This window comes from Triturus cristatus, chromosome 4_1, assembly GCF_964204655.1.
Source record: "Triturus cristatus chromosome 4_1, aTriCri1.1, whole genome shotgun sequence".
In the NCBI taxonomy this organism is placed as follows: domain Eukaryota; kingdom Metazoa; phylum Chordata; class Amphibia; order Caudata; family Salamandridae; genus Triturus; species Triturus cristatus.
In genome coordinates this window covers 366,663,960-366,687,288 of record NC_140585.1, presented here as the reverse complement: position 1 = coordinate 366,687,288, position 23,329 = coordinate 366,663,960, and the positions used below count along the sequence as shown (strand labels likewise).

Sequence of the window (23,329 nt, the reverse complement as noted above, 5' to 3'; positions counted from 1 at the left end):
GCACGTCATGCTGCTGCGCGCGCATCTATGTCAAGCATTATCTTATAGAAACACTTATATTTGATAACTTTAACCAATTATGTTTCTTTTTACTCCTTATTACGCCTAGTTTCGTTTACGTCATTAATATGTCACTTTTCTTATCAAATGTTACGCCTCCTACATTCGTTTCCATTATAATGTAATAACTATAAAAATGTATGTATATCAATAAAGAATCGTACTTCACTTCCTGAACCTTCTTGGTGACGGAACCTGAGGTCCGCCACTCGAGTCGGCCATATTGGAATAAAGCCCATTCAGAAACCTCTTATACCACGGATTCTGCCTCTCATTATTCTGAGCTATTTGTTTAAAGTTCTCGCATGAAATTCAGATCGGTAATGGATAGATATATTTTATTTACCACATAATGGCGCCCGAATAGGGACACTTTCTCATCTCACGCGCCGGCGGTGCGTTGCAGGCCCGGTCTCCTGCCACAGCTGGACGGACCATAACGCGTACCAGCAGGATTTCCTGTAGCTCCCTCCGGTCAAGCGGGGGCGACTGAGGCTGCGATCAACCCAGACGAGGCGGTGAGAAGCGCAAAGTATCCCGACCAGAGCCTAGCTGAGAGAGCAAGATCCGAGGTATACAGAGGCCCACCAGGTTTCCGAAGTCCCGATGTCCAGAAGTTCCGATGTCCGAAATCAAGTCCAGTGTCCGAGGCCTTTCGTTGTGAGCTACTCGGTGAGTACCATCGCCGGGGAGGCGTGTTGACGTGCACATAGGTTGTGCCGGTCAAGACGGATTTGGGTACACAAATCCGGTCTGCACTGTTTAGCAGTGTATATGTACGGTTTAGCCGTATATCAAGTATTCCGAAGTATCTAGTGATTATCAAGAATTCTGCTTGGTGATTAGTTATGCAGACTGTCATCATTGTTGGTTATTTTTAACAAATGTTTAGTATTTTATTTTTTAACGTGCTAAAATGTCCTGCATATTGTGGTATGAATGATTGTTTTACTGTGCTTTGCTCATTATTGTGTTTTTGTCCTAAGTGTGTTTAAGTTTAAGTATCAGATCAGTTCCGTTCAAGAGTAAGTACCAGATTAGCTGTTGTCAATATGCCACTCTTTTCAAAGTTAAGACAAATTACTACTCGAAAAGGGGTGCTTGAAGAGGCAGTCCCTATCCCTCCTAGGGACACTCCAGGCCATTTCATGTACCATAAACATGGCTTAGATGCCATATTATTTCTAGATCTATGGGTGGACTACACCAAAGAGTTACCAGAGAATCAGAGATGGCCCGTAGCTGGGACCTGGGATGCAGACTGTATCATGAAAGTAGAAGAAGAGTTGTGGAAGAGGAAAGCTAGACAGTCACAGAAAGACGCTATTGAATTATGGCGTAAAGAGTCGCATAGGCGCACTGAAAAGGCGCTGAGACAAGAAGAGAGAAGTAAAGAAAGTGCAAATAAGGTTCGAGATAAGCAGTTGATTGAAGAAGGTACAAGAGTACAAACAGAACAAACAGAGAGACAAAGAAATGCCCTTATGAAAGGGATGTATCCCCTTCTGGCCGAAGGATTGCCTCAAGCCATTACGGCCATACCAAAAGACTTGCCACCCCCATTGTTTCCAATAAAGGTACATCCTAAAGGACATCCTAGAACCGCAGAAGATATTTTTCTTTCCTCATATTTAGATGATACAGTTCCCGAATATGCTAACCCCGCACCGCACAGACCGGCTGCTGGGGGGGTTCAACATCAAGATCAAGTTCTTGTCCCTGTACCACAGCAAGCTCCGACACAAGTCACGACACAAGCTTCGGCAAGCACATCTGCTGCCGCGTCTGTCCCCGCAACTGTTTCCACAGCCGTGTCTACACCTGTAGTGGCTGTAGCACGTTCAACGAACCCTTTCACGTCTGACACCTCAGAGGGGGCTACTGGAGGTGCTGCTAGCCTCCATTTTACGCCACCCAAAGGGAGTAAATTTTCTTTCCTGGAATCAGCACATGCACGTACGCCCAAACTTATAAATAACCGTACGCTTAAGGAGCTTATGGTAGATTGTAGATATGATCCGGTGCCTGGTAAAGAGGATGAAATGATTATAACATCATTACGTATTAGACGAGCTGCGACATTTTTAGGAAGGCTGCCAGGAATGGCCGCACATCTAGATAATATATATCATTTTGTGCAAACAGGGAAAGATCCTGAATGTATTAACAGAGCTATGGAATACCAGAAAGTCGAGATACAGGGAGAATTGTTACGTTTTCTTATAAATTGTGTGATCAGAAATCAAGACCGACCGGGGGTAGACCCGGAAGTAATGCAAACTCTTACTAGATGGAGTCAGAATATATCCGAGGGAAAACATGATAAACAGGGAAGTATAGTAGCCATGTGCCGAAAAATTAGGAAAGAAGTAGAACACATACATGCAGAGAGATTGGAAACAGACGAGTTCGAGCAGGATGAAGAGTTCGAATCAGGAGAGTCAGAAAGACAGGCAGACACCATAGCCTATGTAGGCAGAGGAAGGTCCTGTAATAATACCGGAGGTTTTTCTGATCCGATACACTCTACGCGTCCAACAATAATAAATATGAAATCTCCCGAGCGTTTGTTTCAAGCCGCAGATAAAATACTCCGGGAACGAAGGGGTTACCACCTCCTCGATTCTATGGACGAACAAGAATTAGCAAGGGCAGCTGTTCATTGGATGGACAGTCCCGGTAAATATGGTGACGTGACAGTCGCACACGCGTTTTTGAACCTCAGTCCAGACGAACAATGTTTAGCTGGGATTTATATGATCCAGCAACTTCTTATACAATATAAGAGCCAACATGCTGATCCTGGTCCCTTACCTGATATGTTAACCGAACTTCTCACGAATAGATGGAGAGGATCCAGTAACAAGTTAATCAAAGAAATACTAATGTCACGTAAACAGTACATCCTTTTAGGAAATGCGGATCCTTTCTCGATTCCCAACAAAGAAGGAACACCGTACTATATGGATAGACAGAATCCTTTACGAGAAGTCCACCCAATAAAGGGTGATGACAATCAGTTTCATCGTGTATTTGTTTATACACCCATATCAAAAATGGAATTATTAGAAATGAAGAAAGTAGTGCCCAGTCATGATAAAGACCCAGCGGGTTTCCACCGAGAAATTAAAGACATGTTACTGATGGGAGAGTATACCTTTCCTGATATTATGACAATATTAAAGGTGCTTTTACCTGCTGGCATTTATGAAAAATTGAAAGAAAAAGAGTGGGAAGTGGGAGACCAAAAGATAGATTGGACAGCATTAGCAGCGGAGGAAAGGGACCGAACTGCAGGGTCAGGGCTCGGGGATAAAGTTAAACTGTTACCAGGTTTACTAGTACAGGTACTGCCACGTTTACTAGCGACGAAAAAGGAAGATTGGGGTGCAATCTCAGCCTGTAAACAAAAGCAAGATGAAGACACAAGTGATTATTATGCCCGATTTGAAAAATGTTTTGGTATAAATAGTGGTATAAAGGCAAGCAGTGATTCATATCCACATTTATTTGTGACTAAATTGGTGGAAAATGCGTTACCTCCAGTGAAGAATAGAATATTGAAATTCGAGAGTACCTGGCAAAGTAATACTCCGTCACAAATGCTACAAATGTTACAGTATCACCACAATAGAATTAGGGATGAACAAGAACACGAGCATAGACGCATGAAGGATACTAAAATGAAAATGCTAGTTTCTCAGACAGTACCAGCGGATGGTCACAAAAAGGGTGCGACACATTCTGGAGACTCTGCAGTTCCTGTAAAAGGAACCTGCAATTACTGTAAACAACCAGGCCATCATGTACACGATTGTCAAGTCCTGAAACGTAATATAGCCTCAGGTATTGCAAAAGAGAGACCACGATTAGTTAGACAAGATCCGAGTGAACAAGGAACTATGCAGCATGGACAGTCCATGCCAGTCCAGCAACAGTCTATGCCAGCCGCACAACAGTCCATACAGTTCGTGCCAGCCGCACCACCGTTGCCTGCTGCTGCCACACAAGTAACTTCACGACAAATGTATCAGACCGCACAGTACGAATACCCTGAGTATCAACGTTACGCATGAAGCAGCCTAGAGAGGGAAGTTGACTTACCCCTTATCGAGATTCCAGTAGATCAAGAAGGACCTTACGTCCATAGTGAATTACTAGGTCATGACAGAAAATTTTTACTCGATACAGGGGCAAGTCGAACGACAATAAAAAGTAGTGAAGTTCCAGGGGCACCCCTCTCAGGCTCTAAAAATGTTTCCCTTGGTTTTTCAGGAAAGCCTATTGTTAATGAAGTAACACAGCCACTTCCGCTTACGATTGGTCCCTTGACACAAACTACTGACTTATTGCTTACCAAATCATGTCCAGAAAACTTGTTAGGTATAAAGACATTGAAAGCTCTAGGGGCTATTATCTGTTGTTCTCCGGAAGGAGTAAGATTGTTTTTACGTGATTTTAAAGGTCATTATGTATCCAGAGACATGGATTCCCGACTACAGAACTTACCAACGCATCTATGGGCACAAGGCCCTACTGATGTTGGTTGCATGAACATTACACCATATCGAGTCACACTGAAGGCAGGAGTAGTATTGCCACGAATGCGACAATACAAGTTACCTCCGGATGCTGTAGCGGCTTTACTGAAAATCATTGATGAGCTAGTTGCGCAAGGAGTGGTTGTAGAAACCAACTCCAATGTGTGTAATTCACCGATAATTCCGATTCTTAAACGAACTGATCCTATGGCCCCACCAGTATATCGATTAGTTATTGATTTGCGTGAATTAAACAAATGCATTGTGCCACAATTCCCCGTGGTCCCCGATATTTCATCATTACTGACAGCCATTGATTCTCAAGCTACATTCTTTACCGTGATTGATCTCAAGAATGCCTTTTTCAGCGTCCCAATAGATCCGGAAAGCCAATACCTATTCGGATTTAGCTTAAATGGACGAAGCTTTAAATTCACACGCGCTCCCCAAGGATTTACAGAAAGCCCCAGCATCTATAGCCAAGCATTGAAACGAGAACTTGACAGTATACACATGCCCGTTAACACCGCATTGCTTCAATACGTTGATGATCTGCTGATCACCGCACGAAGCGAACCCGAATGTGAAAAAGCATCACTGACGGTTTTACATTTTCTAGCGGACAAGGGGCACAAGGTGTCCCCTTCTAAGCTGCAATTCTGTGTTCAGCGAGTTATTTATCTTGGTCACTCGCTGTCCAAGGAGGGAAGGCAGCTTACACCTGACCGCATTCAGTTAATTGCAAACATGCCAATACCGCAGACGCAAAAGGAAGTGCGGGCTTTCATAGGCCTCACTTCATACTGTAGACAGTGGATTCCCCAATATGCATTTCTAGCAAAGCCACTCATTCAGTTGACAACACAGGAGGCAGCCACATCGACTGTCCTCCCTTGGACTCAGGAACACACACTAGCTTTTGAGAGCTTAAAGAAAGCTCTATGTCAAGCACCAGTTCTAGCGACACCATGTTACAGTAAACATTTTACACTCTTTGTTACAGAACGTGCAGGTACTGCCTTGTCAGTACTCACTCAGGAACAAGCAGGAGCATGTAAGCCATGTGCTTATTTTTCCAGTACATTAGACCCCGTAGCTCAGGCTTTGCCTGCGTGTCTGAAATCAGTAGCAGCAACAGCTTTAGCAATCAGACAAAGCGATGCCATAGTGTTAGGACATCCATTGACAGTACAAGTACCACATGCAGTGGAGGTTCTTGTGAACCGAACGCAAACACAACACTTGACCATAGCAAGACTTACTGGTTACGAATTGACACTGTTTCAGCCACATATAGAAATCAGACGTTGTAATACACTGAATCCTGCTACACTTTTGCCAGTAATTGGAACCGACCCACTAGCCCATGATTGTGTCGAAGTTATTGAAATAAAGACAAAACCCAGACAAGACTTAACAGACGTTCCATTGTTAGATCCAGACCTGACGTTGTATGTAGATGGTTCGTGTATGAGGACAAATACAGGAAATTTAGTTGCCGCATACGCAGTCACTACAGACACCGAAGTTATTGAAACAAACTGTATAGATACTTTGTCAGCCCAAGCAGCAGAACTTGTTGCTCTAACACAAGCCTGTATTCAAGCCACAGACAAGAAAGTCAACATATATACTGATTCACGTTATGCATTTGGAGTCGTACATGACTTCGGGGTGCTTTGGAGAGAGAGAGGTTATTTGACTTCTCATGGAACCCATATTCAGCACGGGTCCCTCATTCATGCTTTGTTAGACTCAATTCATTTACCGACTGCAATATCAATTATGAAATGTAAAGCACACACGAAGGTTACTGATATCATTTCCCAAGGCAATGATTTAGCTGACAGAACAGCCAAACAGACTGCTCAGACTCGTACATCCGACATGACAAAGCCTATAGTTCAGACACCAACACAGTGTATGACAATTAAGGATCCCGCACTTGACGTAATTGACATACAGACACATGCCACAGAGAAAGAAATACAGAAGTGGACTGAACTAGGAGGGATTCAGACAGATCAAGGATGGATGACGAAGGGAAAATCTGTATGGTTTCTCCCTGATTCCATGGTTCAAGTCATTATAGCTACAGTTCACAGTCCCGCACATTTAGGAGAAAAGGCCATGTTAGACAGCATTCAGCACATTTGGTTTAACAAACATTTACGAGCTGCTGCTAAACAAAAAGTCCGTACCTGTATGATATGTTGTCAGTTTAATCCAGGGAAGAGTGTCCCCGTAGAACAGGGTGGATTTCAGCCTCCTGATCATCCTTTTGAAGTCCTCCAGATGGATTATATTCAGATGGAACGTTGTCGAGGATTCAAATATGTTCTCGTAGTTGTTTGCGCTCTCTCCCGTTGGACAGAGGCGTATCCTGTATCAGATTACACTGCCCCAACTACTGCCAAACAGCTAGTTCGAGAATTCTTCCCACGGTACGGTTTACCACGTGTGGTATATTCAGATAACGGCCAACCCTTCTCATCCGAATTAATGAAACATGTTTCGCTTCTGCTGGGATATCAGTGGAAATTCCACTGTGTCCGACACCCCGAGGCAGCAGGTCTCGTGGAACGACATAATCAACTTTTGAAAATCAGATTGTCAAAAATATGTCAGGAAAAAGGTGTTGACTGGATAGTAGCCTTACCAGTTGCACTGTTTTACATGAGAATGGTACCACACTCTCGAACAGGGCTATCCCCGTATGAGGTGATCTTTGGCAGACCACCGAATATGTGGGGGACGCCTATACCGCGTAAAATAACTGATGTTGATTGTAATATGCTGACGGATTACCTGGCTTCCTTGATGTCTGCACTACAATCTTCTCGTTCACAGGTGGTCGCAGCTTTTCCTGACAACACTGAGGTGAAACCCCATGACGTGGTTCCCGGGGATTTCGTACTCGTTCGGAATTTCGATAGGAAAAGCCAACTGGAGCCCAGGTGGAAGTTGCCTAGACAGGTCCTGTTGACAACAAGAACAGCCGTGAAGATCGAAGGGAGGAAGGGCTGGCTCCATTCCAGCCATATTAAGAAATTTCATGGACTTCCTCCTGATATGAACAATACTTCCCGTGCATCTTCTCCCATTGACTCCATTGACTCAAAGCTACCTTTGGCTGAGGCCAGTAGCTCCGAACTTTATAAACAAAAACTTAGGCCCAGGCCTACACTGTCGGACGATTTGATTGTTTAAGTCCTCTCCAAGGTGAAGCGGTTGAATCTGTCCCGACATGTCTTCTTTAGGCCTGAATCATGAAGAGTCCCGAATCATAATGAAAAGACATACATACTGTAAATTACTGCGTAGCCACTGTATTGTGACTTTATTAATTTTGTTTGTCTTAAGTTTTATAATAGTTACTGCAAGTATATTATTGCATATGTATTATCCTGTTTCTAGGCGTGCTATTAATATAACTGATGAACATTCTTTTAGTGACCTACCCCCTCATGAGTTATCCTACAGACTTGCGCTGCGTAATAACACTTTCATTAGTATGTTACATCATTCTCACCAGACTAGTAATGCCACTAATTGTTGGGTGTGTGGTCGACTCCCTCCCTATCAGAATAACAAAGGAGTTCTGCCTTTCTTTCCACATCCGTTCACATATAATGGCACCTGTGGAGCATGGTTTAGTTTATTGAATTCTATAGATTCAAACACAGCAGTTTATCAACACCATTGGATATGGGGAAATCTGAATATAGTGTTATACAAAGTCTGTCATCCTGACAAGGAGGGTCACCCTAGTAGAACGGGAACTGATTTAGAAAATGAAGTATATAGATTGGGTAATTTTACACCTAATCTCATGATTCTGATTGTCAATTCCGAAGTTGAGTTAATTTTGCCCACCATGTCAGTATTCCCAGTTAAAGGTGAATTATGTGTAAGAAAAGTTGGTTCCATACCTATGGGCCATAGCAAATGTGTTACTACAGTAGAATATAGTGATGAAGGAAAATCTACATTTAGAGCTTCTCGCCATTCCTACTTTATATGTGGTCAGACGGCATACATGCGTCTACCTCTAGATTGGGATGGTACCTGTTACATTGCATTCCTTCTGCCACCTGTTTTCTTAGCTCCCCCTGATTATTATCGAAATACTCGTTTAGCACACAATAGAGAGCGAAGAGATCTCCCAGTTGTCGATTATACTGAGACGGCGTGGGATAAGTATGTAGATTTCAATAAAGGTATCTTCCCATATATAGGTACAATTACAAATAGTAAGCTAATACGTAGACTAACCAAGACTCTTGAAGCCGTAGTGAATGAGACTATAGCTGCCCTAGGCAATCTGACAGAGGAACAATCAGTGATGAGGATCGTTGTCCTTCAAAATCGACTTGTCCTTGACGTCATCCTGGCCGATAGGGGCGGAGCTTGTAGGGTCATCGGATCAAGCTGCTGCATATTCATACCAGAAAATTCGCCATCTGTATATAAAGCTATAACCCGCCTTCATAAGATTGTGAGCCAGATACACGAAGACCCAGGCACTTGGACTTGGTCCGGGTGGTTTTGGAGTCTGATATCAGCCTGGGGATGGAGAGTTCTATCCTTCCTAGGTATTGGCCTTCTTATACTATTCAGTTGTTGCTTATGCCTGCAATGTGGACCAGCGATCTGTGGTCTGTGTGCCACATCGTGTATTCCACATCAAGGTTTTCGTTCAAAATCTCGGAAGAAGAAAGAAGAAGAAATGATGCTCCATGAGCAAATCGATGGATTAATGAAGATTGATGTTTCTTGACGGGCAAGTAGGGGAACAAGGAGGGAATGTGGAAAAGTGGATTTCCCTGATCAGTTATGTCCCCTATCTTGGACCCCAACGGTTCTATATGCATGTTACAAGTACATGTATGTTCTCTCCAGTTCCAGTTTTGAAGACGCAAATACATGTGCGTCCACCGTCAATATGTTCTCTGTCAGATCCGCCATCAATGGGCTGGATAGTCAATTCCTAAGTAGGAAAGGCCACCGACTTTATATGGCTCAGTTACTCCATTTTTACAGTTCAGATGAAGTAGGCCCGATTCTGTCCTCAAAGCCTTTCCCTGCTCTCTGTCTCTGACAAGCGTCAGCTTGAGCTTGCATCTGTATCCATGAACTTTGTCCTATTTCCTGTGCAGCTAACGGTGCCTGCCTCGGCCAGTTTAGCCGGTCTGCCAAGAAGCTGTATTTCACCTTCGAATTATCTACTTTGCTCTTCAGCCGATGCATTCCTGTCTAGTGATTTAGGTAAACATTTCCTTTAGCTCTCGTGCAAAGGGCTGTCCTCCTGCAAGTAATTCATAGCCCAGTTGCCATGGAAAGTTTTCTGCCTCTTGTATTTCACATAGACACTTAGGCGTTCGTGCACGCACACAGTCAGTATAGAATAGATTCTGTTCGAAAGTCCTTCAGTCCTTCCTTGTGGATAACATAGTTCTTTAAACATAGGATGTTAGATATGATTTAGGATTAGGTTGACTTGACCTCTTAGACTTTTCGTCTCCACACGTAGAGTTAGTGACGAGGTCCCTTCACCCCCCCTAGTTACACGTCAAATGCACGTCATGCTGCTGCGCGCGCATCTATGTCAAGCATTATCTTATAGAAACACTTATATTTGATAACTTTAACCAATTATGTTTCTTTTTACTCCTTATTACGCCTAGTTTCGTTTACGTCATTAATATGTCACTTTTCTTATCAAATGTTACGCCTCCTACATTCGTTTCCATTATAATGTAATAACTATAAAAATGTATGTATATCAATAAAGAATCGTACTTCACTTCCTGAACCTTCTTGGTGACGGAACCTGAGGTCCGCCACTCGAGTCGGCCATATTGGAATAAAGCCCATTCAGAAACCTCTTATACCACGGATTCTGCCTCTCATTATTCTGAGCTATTTGTTTAAAGTTCTCGCATGAAATTCAGATCGGTAATGGATAGATATATTTTATTTACCACAGTCCTACCGATTCACATTTGTACTAATCACAAGGGCTCCACAACAGGGAGTGGGGTATTAGTTGAAACGTTTGCTTTATTCTAATAGAGATCATACCTATCTGATCCCCGGCACTGATCTGAAGTTTAAGAAAGAAGGCTGAATGCAACAGAAGATATTACTCATATGTTTTAGTAAATTCTAAGGAATGTAATCCAGAATATTTTTCAAATTTGTACAGCTATCCCAACCTCCTGGATAGTAGAAGAGACGTATGCAAGAGTCCAAAGAACATGCACAGCCCCTGAATATGGAGCCATCTCCGGCAACCTGTGGACCCCACTTACCTCACCCTCGGCTTCTAACAAAAGCAGGGCAGCACCATGATAACATTTCTAGGTCGATGCTTCATGGGATTAGGGGTAGATCAGATAAGGCTTTACACTAAATTCAAGACATTGTAACAAGTACATGTATCATCTTTAGAGCCATCTAAGGTGTGGGAAATTACCCAGCAGCAATATGAGGGGGTAGCTAGCAGCAATGACAGTCAGTGCATAAGAAGCATCTAGCAATGACAGTCAAAACTGTGTTTATCTTGAAGCTAATCTGAAGGCGCAAGTGCATACGGTGGAGTGCAATTGGCATCCCCTGTAGATTACATCTCAGGACACGTCTATTCACTAAGATCTGCTAAAATGAAGAAAGATGCTTTTCAACAGAACCAGTAAAAAAGACAGTTTTACGAGGCAACCAGTTGAGAAACTGATTTTTATTGGATCAAATATACATCTCAAACGATTGTGAATGGGTCTTTCCATCAATAAAAAATAGATATGTCATGCTAATCACAATGCACATCTTTGGTGGACAAACAGCCCTTATTCACAAAGGTAACTGTGGTAGCAAATATAAGTTTACAACTGAATTAAAAAAAATTCCTTGCCAGGACTTCGCCCCCCCCCCCCCCCCCCTCTCAAATTGATTTGTCAGTACCAGACTGAAGGAAGGAAGAAAAAAAGAGTCCAAAAGTTCAGAGATAAAATGAAGAGGTTGAAGTTCCACCGCTATGTTTTTCAGTAGTGCAAAAACGTACATTGCCCTTTACCCTACACACTACTTTACTCCTTCCTTAACACTAACTCAAACATTTTTGCCTTTACACTGAGTCATCTCATTTCATGGAAGACATCCCCAGTACTCCCATTCAAGCTTCTGTGTCACCCTTCTGTTCCTACTTACACCATCATAACAGCTCTCATTTCTCTAACCATACCCCAAACTTCATCCCTTAACCTAACCTATACCCCAGCCTTTACCCCAAACCTAGCCCGTACCCCACCCCTAACATTAAGTCTAATCATCACATCGTCCTTACACCATCACTTTGTCTAAGATTAACCTAGCCTCTAAAGTTAACCTAAGTCCTATGTCTTGCCTTAGCCCTTACACCATACCTTCCTCTAAACCTTAGCTATCAATATACCATAAACCATACTTCACCCCAACTCCACCACTAGCCTAAGCAGTTTTCACTTTTTTTACTTTTTTTTATTCTATTTTCTATAGTGTTTTTTTTACTTGTTTATTTTTTCCCTACTTCTTTGTTAATCTACTCTTCTACTTAATTGCATACAACTGATTCTCTCTTTCACAGGTAGCCAATGAAAATCTATCAAAATAGATTTTACTCTATCATTCTTTCTGGCGTTTACAATTAAACTGATGGGTGCTTAGAGAAATTGCAAGTAGTGGATACTGGGCTGAATTCCCACCTCCAAATTGTAGTAATATGGGCATTAAACAAAGGGCTTAAAGTTTTGTGGAATCATGTTTTTTCTTTTCTTTTGTAGGTGTAATTACATTTTAAAAAGTGGTTGTTAAAAGTGAGCTGTAGAGATTTTTTCTACTTGCCTCACCGAAGGGAACATTCCCAAAGGATTTTCTGTGTCAACCCCTATTTAACTCTAGAGTGGGATAAATGCTCCAGAGAGAAGTAAAATTGCAGTTTTACCAGGATTTAGATTGAGAGAGAAATGGGCTTTTACCTGCTAGGAATAAAGAGTTGATTCTTTTCGCACTCCACTAGAAAGAGAAAATGCAGAATAGGATCTTGAGGAGTCCGTCTGTGCACACTGAATTGTCTGTTTAAGGCAGTTTGTAAATCAGCTAAGAACAGTGGCAATAATCCTCAGCCAAGAAGTGCATCATAACTTCCCTGTCAAAGGGTGCTGATGTGTCTAGCAACACCAAAGGCAGGCTAGGTCATAATATGTTGGGAGCCCTTCCAGTATGCCTAGACAATTGCTGAAAGTGGGTCCATTTCCATGACAAAGACAAGTGGGACGAATGTCAGATATGAATACAGCAGGACTCAAACAAATCCTCATTTAATGAAATAGGTGAACAAGAGAGGTCTGATTAGGTTAGAAGACACTCTCACAAAGTGAAACCTCTGAAGATGTTGTGTTCTATGCTTCAGCATGACGTGCATCAGAAGGATCAATCAATGAATGATACATGCTTGTTTCCTGCAGGGACATGGAGAGGAAAATGGCATTTGACTATCTGCAAAACACACTGCGTAAAGCCAAGTTTTAAGCTGCTTGTAAAACAGATCATGAGTGAACACTGCTCGCATTTCTGAAGAGAGAGAATTCCATTATGTAGGTGCAAGGCACGAAAAAGCACACGCTCTTAGCCTGGCTTTCTAGATCCTATGTATTTAAGGAGGTTTGCAGAAGTCGAACGAAGGACTCAATGGAGGCTGTGCGGCACAGGCACAACGCCTTAAAAATGGAGCACTCTGCCACCGGTAACCAGTGGAGAGAGATTTGATGCTGTGAAAATAACGCCTAGCTGGGAATCGATCACCCAAGCAATAGGTCTTTAAATTCAATGAATGTGATGTGATAAAGCATCAAAGACCTGTTTAGACACAAGTAAGTTGTCAGGAGTAGGACAGCAGAGTGTAGAATTGGGAGGCATCACACAGCAGAAAATGTCATGTGCGTCTACCCAAGTGAGGCGGCGATTGTTTTCCCTTTTTAATATTGTTCCACTAAAGTTCAGGTGGTTGGAGGATTCGTCAAACACTGGGCAAATGTCAGTTTCATGGAAACTACAAGTGACTGAAGAGCTCGACTACGAACGCTTTAAGCGACCTGTGTTTCTTTCAGTCACTCGATAAACATATCAATGAATCGTCCAGCAATGTGAATCCAGCCAGGTCCTTTATGTGAGCAAGAACTTCTTAACAATCACCCGACAATGCAACAACATGAGCTCAATAGTGCCTCTTCCGCTACAGCTCTTCCAACACAGTGGCATGCATTCCACTTTGAGTGCATGTTGACGGCTATGCCATAAGTTATACTAGAACTCCTCAGAAACAGGAGTGTACTTACGAGTGGTGCGGTGGCACTGGGACACAGGGCCCAGGGGCCCATTGAACCCTAACAATTGCTGCAACAGTAGTGAAAGGGAGCATTTTCTTTGTTTGCGCCAGGGCCCATGATATCCTTGCTACACTACTGTTCAGATCTCCTTAGGTAGTTCCTTCTCACAGGCTGCCAAGTATATCACTTTCAAATTATTATCTGTTTTTGTTAAATGTTTTGCAAAATCACGAAAGGGAAAGTTTGTTAATTTCGTGCTCTAATAATTGTTTGACTGTTGTTAACGGCTTCACTCCCACTGTGCTTATACCCGGTTCCATGATCCACTGTCTTACCGTCGCAACACCTTAGTGATGAACTGGAAGGCCTTTCTTCCATTCCTCCCATCCGTTCGGGCACAGGCGGCAGTCCTCCATGCAGAAGAGGGCATGGACACGTCATTCTATGTCGTTTCTTCTATTGCTTTGGTTCCAGATCTGTTCCTCAGCTGAAGAACGCGTTGCGGGACTTTTGATTACATTTAGATCAGCTGGTGGAGTCTACTTACCATGGCCACCGCAAGAGGGAAATCGGGAGCCCACCAGGGAAGACCATCTTTACGAATGAGACTGTAGGCCAATGAGGCCATAGGCGTTTGTTGGGCGTGCTGGATAAGGAATGACTGGTTCCATTACAAGACCACATCCTCCAAACTGGCCCCATCGTGCAGGCAGGTCAGCTGGACTGGGACGTATGCCGTACTTTAAGTCACAAGAGTCCCTGCAGATAGAGAGATGCTAAGAGTCCTCTGATGTTCACCACCACCATGCCTCTGTTGCTCTTGAGAGTCTCAACCCTAATTGGTGGCCATGAAAAGCTTTTCAAGGTGGCTTTGATGTGACTTTGCTTTTTAAGGATTTTGTTTGTGAAATAGTATGTTTGTTAGAGGTCAGTAACTGAACAGCTCCTTGTATTTGACTGCTGGTTGCTTCAGGGAGCATCTAGAAGTTCAGTAACATGGGGACGGAGGTCTTGGATGAATTCTTCAAGGCAGGGTTCTCCAAAGTCGGTCCTAGAGGGTCGGATCCATGCTTGATTTTTTGCATATCCCCATCTAGATGAATAGCTTTAGCTTAAAAACATGGCACGGCTCCAGCTCACCCGGACCGACTGGAGAACCCTGATTTAAGGCATGATGAATGATGCCTTATGGGGGGCTGTGCGCCGATTTTACTGTCCTCAGGATGTGTTTGGAAAAAGGTTGCTAACGTTCGCACAAGCGCTGTTGACAGCGTCAGGATTTCAGGGTTTTAAGTCTTCAAGAAGCGAGGGCGTGCTTGGCGTAGCTCCCCGGCGGCGCACTGTTTGCATTTGAGAGCCAGTGTCTGCTCTGAACCAACCTTCTGGTCTCAGGGTGGTTTAAGAATAAGCAGGCTTGCTAAAGAGGTTCTCCAATTGCATGGGAAGAAGAGTTGGGGTGGAGGAAGGAGCCTACCTACAGTACCAGATGCCCACAATGTTCTGGATACCACAAACAGCACGATTTCTCTGAGGGCTGGCTTTAGTGCTGGTGACGCCCGGTGCGACAATCACTTTTGGCGCCCCCACGTCCCATGTTATGTTATGTTAATTGTTTTCTAAAGCGCTCAACTCACCCTGGGGCATCTCGGCGCTGCCTAGAAAATAGTAGTCCAAGGATTAAACCAGAATGAAACAGGGAAGCCTATTAAAACAAAAAGGCTTTCAGATGCTTCCTAAAAGTAAATGTAAATGTAAATGTGTTTGTACTTATATAGCGCACAGCTACCCCATTTCGGGGTTTCCCGGCGCTGTACTCATACTGCTAGGGAACCCTTCCTGGTTGTTCCCTGTGAAATGTCCACTCCTGGGCATCCCCAGGGTGAAGCCAGGCATCCCAGCGCTGTTGGGGCCGTTGTGGAGATTAAGCAAGCTATTGCCCAGAGTTGCAGCGTGGGACCCATGATTAGAATAGGCACCGAGGCGAGAAATCAGGTCCGAGGAATTATGAGCCCAAGACCCGCCAAGGCGGGAATTGAACCCTGGTCCCGGGCCAGACCTCTGCATCAGGGTCTGCCGCTCTAACCATTGAGCCACACTTCTCCACCAAAAGTACAGTAGGTAGAGATTTTACGCAGGGCCAGAGGGAGCTCATTCCAATATCTTGGCGCAAGACCACCTCCTCGAATTCTCTCCCTACCACCTGCAAAAGTGCCCCTCATCTCTCCTATCATAAGATATTGATAAACACAGCACCCCTCTCCACAGGTCAGCGCCCAGTGCGGCCGCACAAGTCGCACTGCCCTAAAAGCCGGCCCTGATTTCTCTCTTCCTTCTGTGCAATTGACAGATTTACTGCATCCCCCTATTGGCCAAGATCGTGTCTTGGGTCTAGGTACAGAAAGTACAAGCTGCTGTACGATGCAAGCACGAAAGGCACAAGGAACGCAGGCTGGGCTGTGAGGACTACTGCAGCACCCGCATTCTGTGCCGCAGCGCCTCTGCTGAATACCTCAAATGACGATTCAAAGCACTAAATAGAGTGTGTAGCAGACAAAAATAACCACCCGCATGCTTAGAGCCTTAAGAAAAAGGCACGCGACGAATCAGCTCTACTGGAAATAGTGACCTATTACACATCTCTAGTCCGGGGCGGCCGACAAACAAAAATGTAAAGGGGGGAATGCATGCAACACGCCTTTATTTATTTACTATTCTGAGATAGCGCACCCGGACCGTATATTGATTATTAAAGCGCCTCGTATACAACTCAATTTTACAAGAGTAAGGAAAGGAATCTACCAGTGCTACCACAACACAACATAGTATGGCATAAAAACAAAATGACGATTAGCGATAAAGTGCTATGTCCTTCCTACCACTACGTTTTCGCAATAGTTCCCCGGTCCGGCCACTAGATGGCAATGCTAACACATTGACAAAGAGGGAAAAGCGTTCCTTCAGCACGATAAAGAGTTCCCTTCTCGGTTGACAGCGTGTAAAACTGTAAACTATTGACCTTTGCGTGGAAATCTTCAGCAGGCACTGATCGTTAAGAAGCAGTGTTAGCAAGTAATCTTTAAAGTACACAAATCACACAAGCTGCTAACAAGCTACGGCAAGTTTTTCAGAGTGTAGTGCGTATACTGCGAAAAGTTTGCGAATTGTTTAATGAATTACAAAATGGTTCATTTTTTGAAGGCCGTTCTTTTATGTTTCTTTGAAATTATTGACTAGATGTAAAAGTCGTGATGTAAACTGACTAATCACGTTTATGCATGCCAACAGAAGCACACAGTATGTAATATGGTAAATAACTAACTCTCAGAATGGAAAGGCATACGGTTAAATACCAGATACAGTGACCTAAAGCAGAAAGAAAATGTAAGAAACCCGTGCAAAGGAGCACATCTGAAGCCCACCTAGCACATGCGTAAAATAGGCCATTACCTCGCTATTGTACCGTAATTTACATCACTGTACAATATGTAAAGTGGCGTGCTAATTTTCTTCTTATGTAGAAGCCTACCAGGCAGCGCAGCTGTCTCGTTGTGAAATGACACCTTGGGGACATTCTGAAAGCTTTCCTTGGACTACATTCCGCCCACTGCTCACCATAGCCTTTGTTGTTTGTAACTCACATTTGCTTGCTTTCTATTTGCTAGCTTTATTTGTTTCAGGCTGTCCAGCATGTCTTTGTCCCTCCCAAGGAGCACAGCCTGCTTTCCATTCCTCCTTAGTGCTCGCTTTCTGCAAACAGGCCTTTACATTTTGTTCTTGTCTTTTAACATTTGCTGTTCATTCAAAGACAGAGATCAAATGTCAGACTTTGTCTTCAAAGGGAGCTTGGTGTTTACTTTTCTTTCGCTGACTTCAAAGTGAACAACAACAATCTTCTTGGATACTAGGGGTGGATTGAAAAGTTTTTTTTCTAGCATACAAAAAAATGTAAATGTCTGACACTATACACCACTCCACTCTAGGCCACCCTACAACACTACTCCACTCTACACAATTCCGTCAATGCCACTCATGACACTCCACGAAACTCCACTCTTTGCAACTCCACTTTAAACCACTCCACTGTACACCACGCTATGCCACTCCACTTTACAACACTCTATTCCACTAAACAACACTCTATACCACTTCACTCTACACCACTTGACTGGACTCTATTCTATGTACTTTACTCCACTGTAAGTCATTCTATACCACTCCACAGTACGCCCCTCTATTTTACAACACTGTAATCCACTCTACGACACTCCACTGTATGTCACTCTACACAACTCTCTCTACACTACTTTACTCCACTCTACGCCACTTTACTCCACTCTGTGAAGCACTACTCCACTGTACTCCAAGTCACTCCACTAAACTCCACTCTATGCCACTCCTCGCCATACTTCACTCTAAGACACTCGCCTCCACACCACTCTCCTCTATGCCACTAACTTTTAGCCATGCTGAACAGCAACAATGCTGTTTAACAACATGGCTAAAATACATGGGTAAAACCAATTTGGATATACGCGACACTTGCTGACGTTGAGTAATCAGCATTGTTTTATGGCCACAAAAATCAATGTCATGCATACAAAATCGGACCACTGACATTTGCTCCAGCAAAAGCACTTAAAAACACAAAATCAAATGAAGCAGAATAGCCCTAATCTAAAAAATATGGAATTTGATGCTACTCATTACCTCTGTGCCAACTGGCACAGAGCAAAAGCAGAAACAGTAGCCCCAGATAAGGCATTAGGCCTCCTAGACATACCATCACTTAAATTAACTACTCAATAATTAGTTTGTTTTGTAAAGCAGTTTATGAGAAGGAGAAACACAACTTTTAGACAATACCTAGAAGAGGGACACTTATCTTAAATAACCATTGGCAAAAGCAATAGCTCTCAAGGGAAACCTATGGACTCTGCCAATGTTATTTTTGGCTTCGATAGTCGCTACAAATGTGAGCATCTGCAGTGTCCATCTTGGAAGGGGTTTTTAAATATTATTAAATATACTAATAGACAGCTGCCATGGGCACGTGCATCTGCTGTGGCCATCTTTGAATTTCTATTGATATATTTTAATATTGCCAGTTCAATGGTGGCCAGCGTGGAGGCATGCCTGTCAGCAGTAGGCATTTCTTACCGGAATTTATTAAAGCAACCATTAAGAGGTGCATGCCAAGGAAGGATTACCATTTTCAAATGGACCAAAAAATAAATTTTAAGATGGTAGAAAACCAGCAGCTCCCGCTGGTGGCAGGAATTATAAATAATATAACAAAGGGGATGGGGGCAAGAGGACACTGCATGGTGATGGATATCTGTGAGAGGGAGGGAAAGAAAACAGTCCCTTCCATGAACTGTAAAGCGAGATCTGACATCAGCAGTGAAAGGAATAATCATCATACCATGACACTAGAAGACCAAAATGTTAGTGGGTGGGAGAAACAATGGGGGAAAGCTAGTGAATGAGGTGCAGGGAAGTAAGGTAGACAACAAAGCCATCTACTCATGAGCTAGGGTCTGACACCAATCACACTCCACGTTGAATTAATATATTGAAAGCAATAGGTTTGCCAAAAAACAGCTAAACCTGCCTACAGATGAGGCCTAAAAATGGAGCATGTAGAAGTTGGCGTAATATATACACCAATTCATAGTGCTTACTTTCAGCGTCCTTTCTATCAGGCGAGTCTTGCGGCAGTTTCCGTAGGTAGTCCTTCAGAAGCATCTCATACCGCGGGATCCGCTGCACTGGCTCCAACATGTGATGCTGCAGTGTCAGGCTACCACAAACTTCTTGTCTCTACAAAATACATACATGTGGCAGATTAATAAAAATGTACAGACAAGTTAAAAACCAGTACCTACTATACAGAAGCATTTAATGTTAAGTTAAATATATTGTATCCAAATGATGTTGCAACTCGTCATACAAAATTCAGGACAGAAGTCAGAATTAACAAGGTACTTACCTTTCGTAGCACTTTTTCGTGTGGTCACTCCAACTGCAGATTCCTCACTATTAGACTATCCCTGGGCAACAGACTGTTACTGGAAGATTTACCAGCAACGCTCCTAGCAGGTCAGTCGGTGTAATGCTTCGCATATAAGCACCACCTCTGCCAGAAAGAGAGTTACCAAAGGTAAGTAACTTGTTTTTCCGATAGACACTTCCAACCACAGATTCCTTCCCTTTAGAATAGATACCAAAGCAGTACCTTCCCACGGTGGTGGGTCCGTGAGATGAGTCAGATCAAAAATTTCTGCAAGACTGAATGGGCGAAATGTCCATCCCATTAGACCTGTCAAGCTAGTACTACTTGGTGAGCATGTGCATGGACGTCCATGCCAGCACAGTGGAAGCACTCTTGGCCCTGGTGGAATCGGTCCTTAACTCCTCCAGAGACAGCTTCATGGCTCGTGCATAGCAGATCATATTGCAGAGGACTATCCACCATGACAAATTTATTTTCCGCACAGCCTTTCTTTGCCAGAGTATGCCACAAACAGCTAATCATCCACTGATGGTCTTTGGTGTGAGCGAAGTAAAAGCTCAAAGCTCTTTTTGTGTGCATCCGATGACTCTCCGCCTCTGTCAAGAAGTGAAGCATGGCAAAAGACTTTGGGACAGTGATGGATTGTCCAATGTGAAAAGAAGTAACAACCATAGCTAAGAAAGGCTGCCTTGGTCTGCCTTACCACTTTGTCTGGGGACAAAGGTGGTATAAGGTGGCTGCACCAAGAGAGCTTGGAGTTCGCTTCTATGATACGCTGAAGTAACTGCAACCAGAAAAGCAGACTTCAGTCAGGAGACATTGCGGGCAGCTATATGTGGGTTTAAATGACTAACACAGGAGAGAAATGAGGACCAAATTAGGATATGAAGGAACTCTGGTCTATAGTTAGCACAGGCAGTAGTGAAGGAAAGTCAGCAATAGACCCAAACATAGCAGCAGAAGCATGGAAAGTACATTTCCAGGCTCTATATACCACGAAGGAAGTATCCGGCCTGTATGACCGTATACCCACAATTCCGCTAAGGGCCAACTACAAAGAAGTCCCCAAGATCACCTTGCTCGAAGTTTTAAATGCAATAAATAAGCTTCCCTCCGGCAAAGCACTGGGATTGGATAAGCTACCGGGGGTCCTCTTCAGGGAAGAACCAAAAATATGGGGACCCTACTTATGGGTTTTATTTAATACTATCATGAAAGGTATGCCGAACCCTGAAACCTGGGCAGGGGCAAAAATGGTGCCAGTTTTTAAAAAGGGCTCACCACTTCTGCCTGCAAACTATAGACTGATCAGTTTGATCGATGTCACGCAAAAGCTGTTTGCACGGGTACTTCTTGATCGTCTCCAGGGGTGGATGGAAAAACACGAAATATTGAGCCCATATCAAGCCGGATTTAGAAAGAACATTTTCCACCGATCAAATATATAGACTCCAACTCTTATTCTGGAAAACAGTGAGAATAGAGGGTGGCAGCCTCTATTTGATCTTCGTGGATCTGAAGACGGCCTTTGATCTGGTGCCCAGAGTTAAATTATGGAGGGTACTTCGAGACCTGGGGATCCCCCCCTACCCTTTGAGCATCCTCATGACATTGCATGAAGGTAACCTCGCCCAAGTTAGGTGTAGGAAAAGAGGTGAACTAACTCCCCAATTCCCAGTTGACAGAAGAGTAAGGCAGGGGTGTGTGCTTGCACCCACCCTGTTTTGCCTCTGTCAACGCATTGGTTGCCCAACTCACTGGGGTAATGGACAATGACACCCCGAAGGTAGTAAGCAGAAAGGTGCCAGCAATGATGTTTGTGGATGACACCCTTTTAATGTCAAAGTCGCCCAGGGGGCTGGCGATGAACACCCAGAAGACCAAGTTTATGGTCTTCCACCCAGCCAATACATCCCGCTCTAACCTATGTCTAGACGGCACTATGCTTGAGAGGGTGTCGGTATTCGAATATTTAGGTGTCACCCTGACAGAAAACATGGAGCGGGGGCCTCAAATAGCCAAAGCTAGGCTTAAGCTAACCCAGACTACCAGGGGAATTGCAAAATTACATAGAAATGGATAGTAGGAAGACCTTCAGTGCCAGGTGAGTATACCACAATGCCAATGGGTTGATGTTGAGTAGCGTCTCCAATGGAGACCAGAGTCCTCCACCTCCACCTCTCCTAGTCTACCTCCATCATTCCAGCAGTGATGCATCTGTGACCACTGTCAACTCTGGGTGGGGCAGAGAGAGGTACGCTGTAGGTCCAATTGCGAAGCAAACACAAGGAGATGATGGACGGAGCGCTGAAACCTTTCAGACACTCACCCCAGTCACAGATCTGGGTTGAATCCATCATCATTCTTTAGCTCACTTCGCCACCCCAGTTCAGTCCCAGCTATATGCAAATCAGCCTTGACCCTGTGCCTCATGGGAACAGTCCAGCCCGAACTGCCAAGCCAGGTATTCCCTGGACCGGAAACAAGCATCCTGGGACTAGTTTCGGGGTAACACCCCTCATCGGCCCGGCTAGCTTGAATCCAGTGGCAAAGTGAGCAAGGGACCCACGTCTGGGCATACCCTGCCAACTTAGGGCGAACAAAGCAAACACAAGGAGATGATGAACGGAGCGCTGAAACTTTTTAGACACTCACCCCCAGTTAGGTCCAATTGCAACTGAGTTACCACTGCAGGTCTTTTGCTGTCTCCTACAAAACCTGGATGGAATCCAAAAGGCTACACTTGTGTTGGGGCCACTGAGACTTCAGATTTTACTGCAGAACCCATGTATGCCACCTGGTATATTCGATTAGCAGGCTAGCAGGATGCCAAGAGGTCCAGAAGCCTCAAAGCTACTCTCACAGAGATCCATAACCACGGCTATGACATCGGGATCATAGCCTGAATGTTCTGGACTCGTTGGGGTAGAGGGAAGGCCAGAAACTACCCAGTAGCCAAGATGGCTCCAATGAAGAGGAGCCTCTGTGATGGAGTTAGTTGTGACTTTGGCATGTTGATCATGACCCTCAACAATGTCAGAAGGTTTCTGTTTGTCTGGAGGTGGTCTATGACCGTATGTGGCAAACCCACCTTCAACAGCCAGTCTTCGATGTAAGGATAAACTGATATACCCAAACTCCAAAGGTGAGCTGCAATCACCACCATCACTTTTGTAAACATTGGAGAGACACTGGGGAGGCTGAAGAGGAGCATGGCAAATTGAAAATGTTCCTGGCCCACTTTGAACCACAAGTGGAGCCTGTGGGACTGCAGGACGGGTATAAGAAATTAAGCGGTTTGCAGGTCCAAAGCAACCATCCAGTCACCTGGATCAGGTGCAGACAGAACC

General features: G+C 44.0%; 1 protein-coding gene across 5 annotated transcripts in view; it reads right to left on the bottom strand.

Moving 5' to 3' along the window:
* FGD4 (FYVE, RhoGEF and PH domain containing 4) overlaps window positions 1–23,329 on the bottom strand; it is a 597,812-nt gene that overhangs the window by 66,988 nt on the left and 507,495 nt on the right. For all 5 annotated transcript variants that reach the window (XM_085652397.1, XM_085652400.1, XM_085652401.1 and 2 more), the window contains exon 8: window positions 19,648–19,786. In XM_085652397.1, coding sequence (XP_085508523.1) covers window positions 19,648–19,786 — 139 coding nt within the window. The remainder of the gene's footprint in view (window positions 1–19,647; window positions 19,787–23,329) is intronic.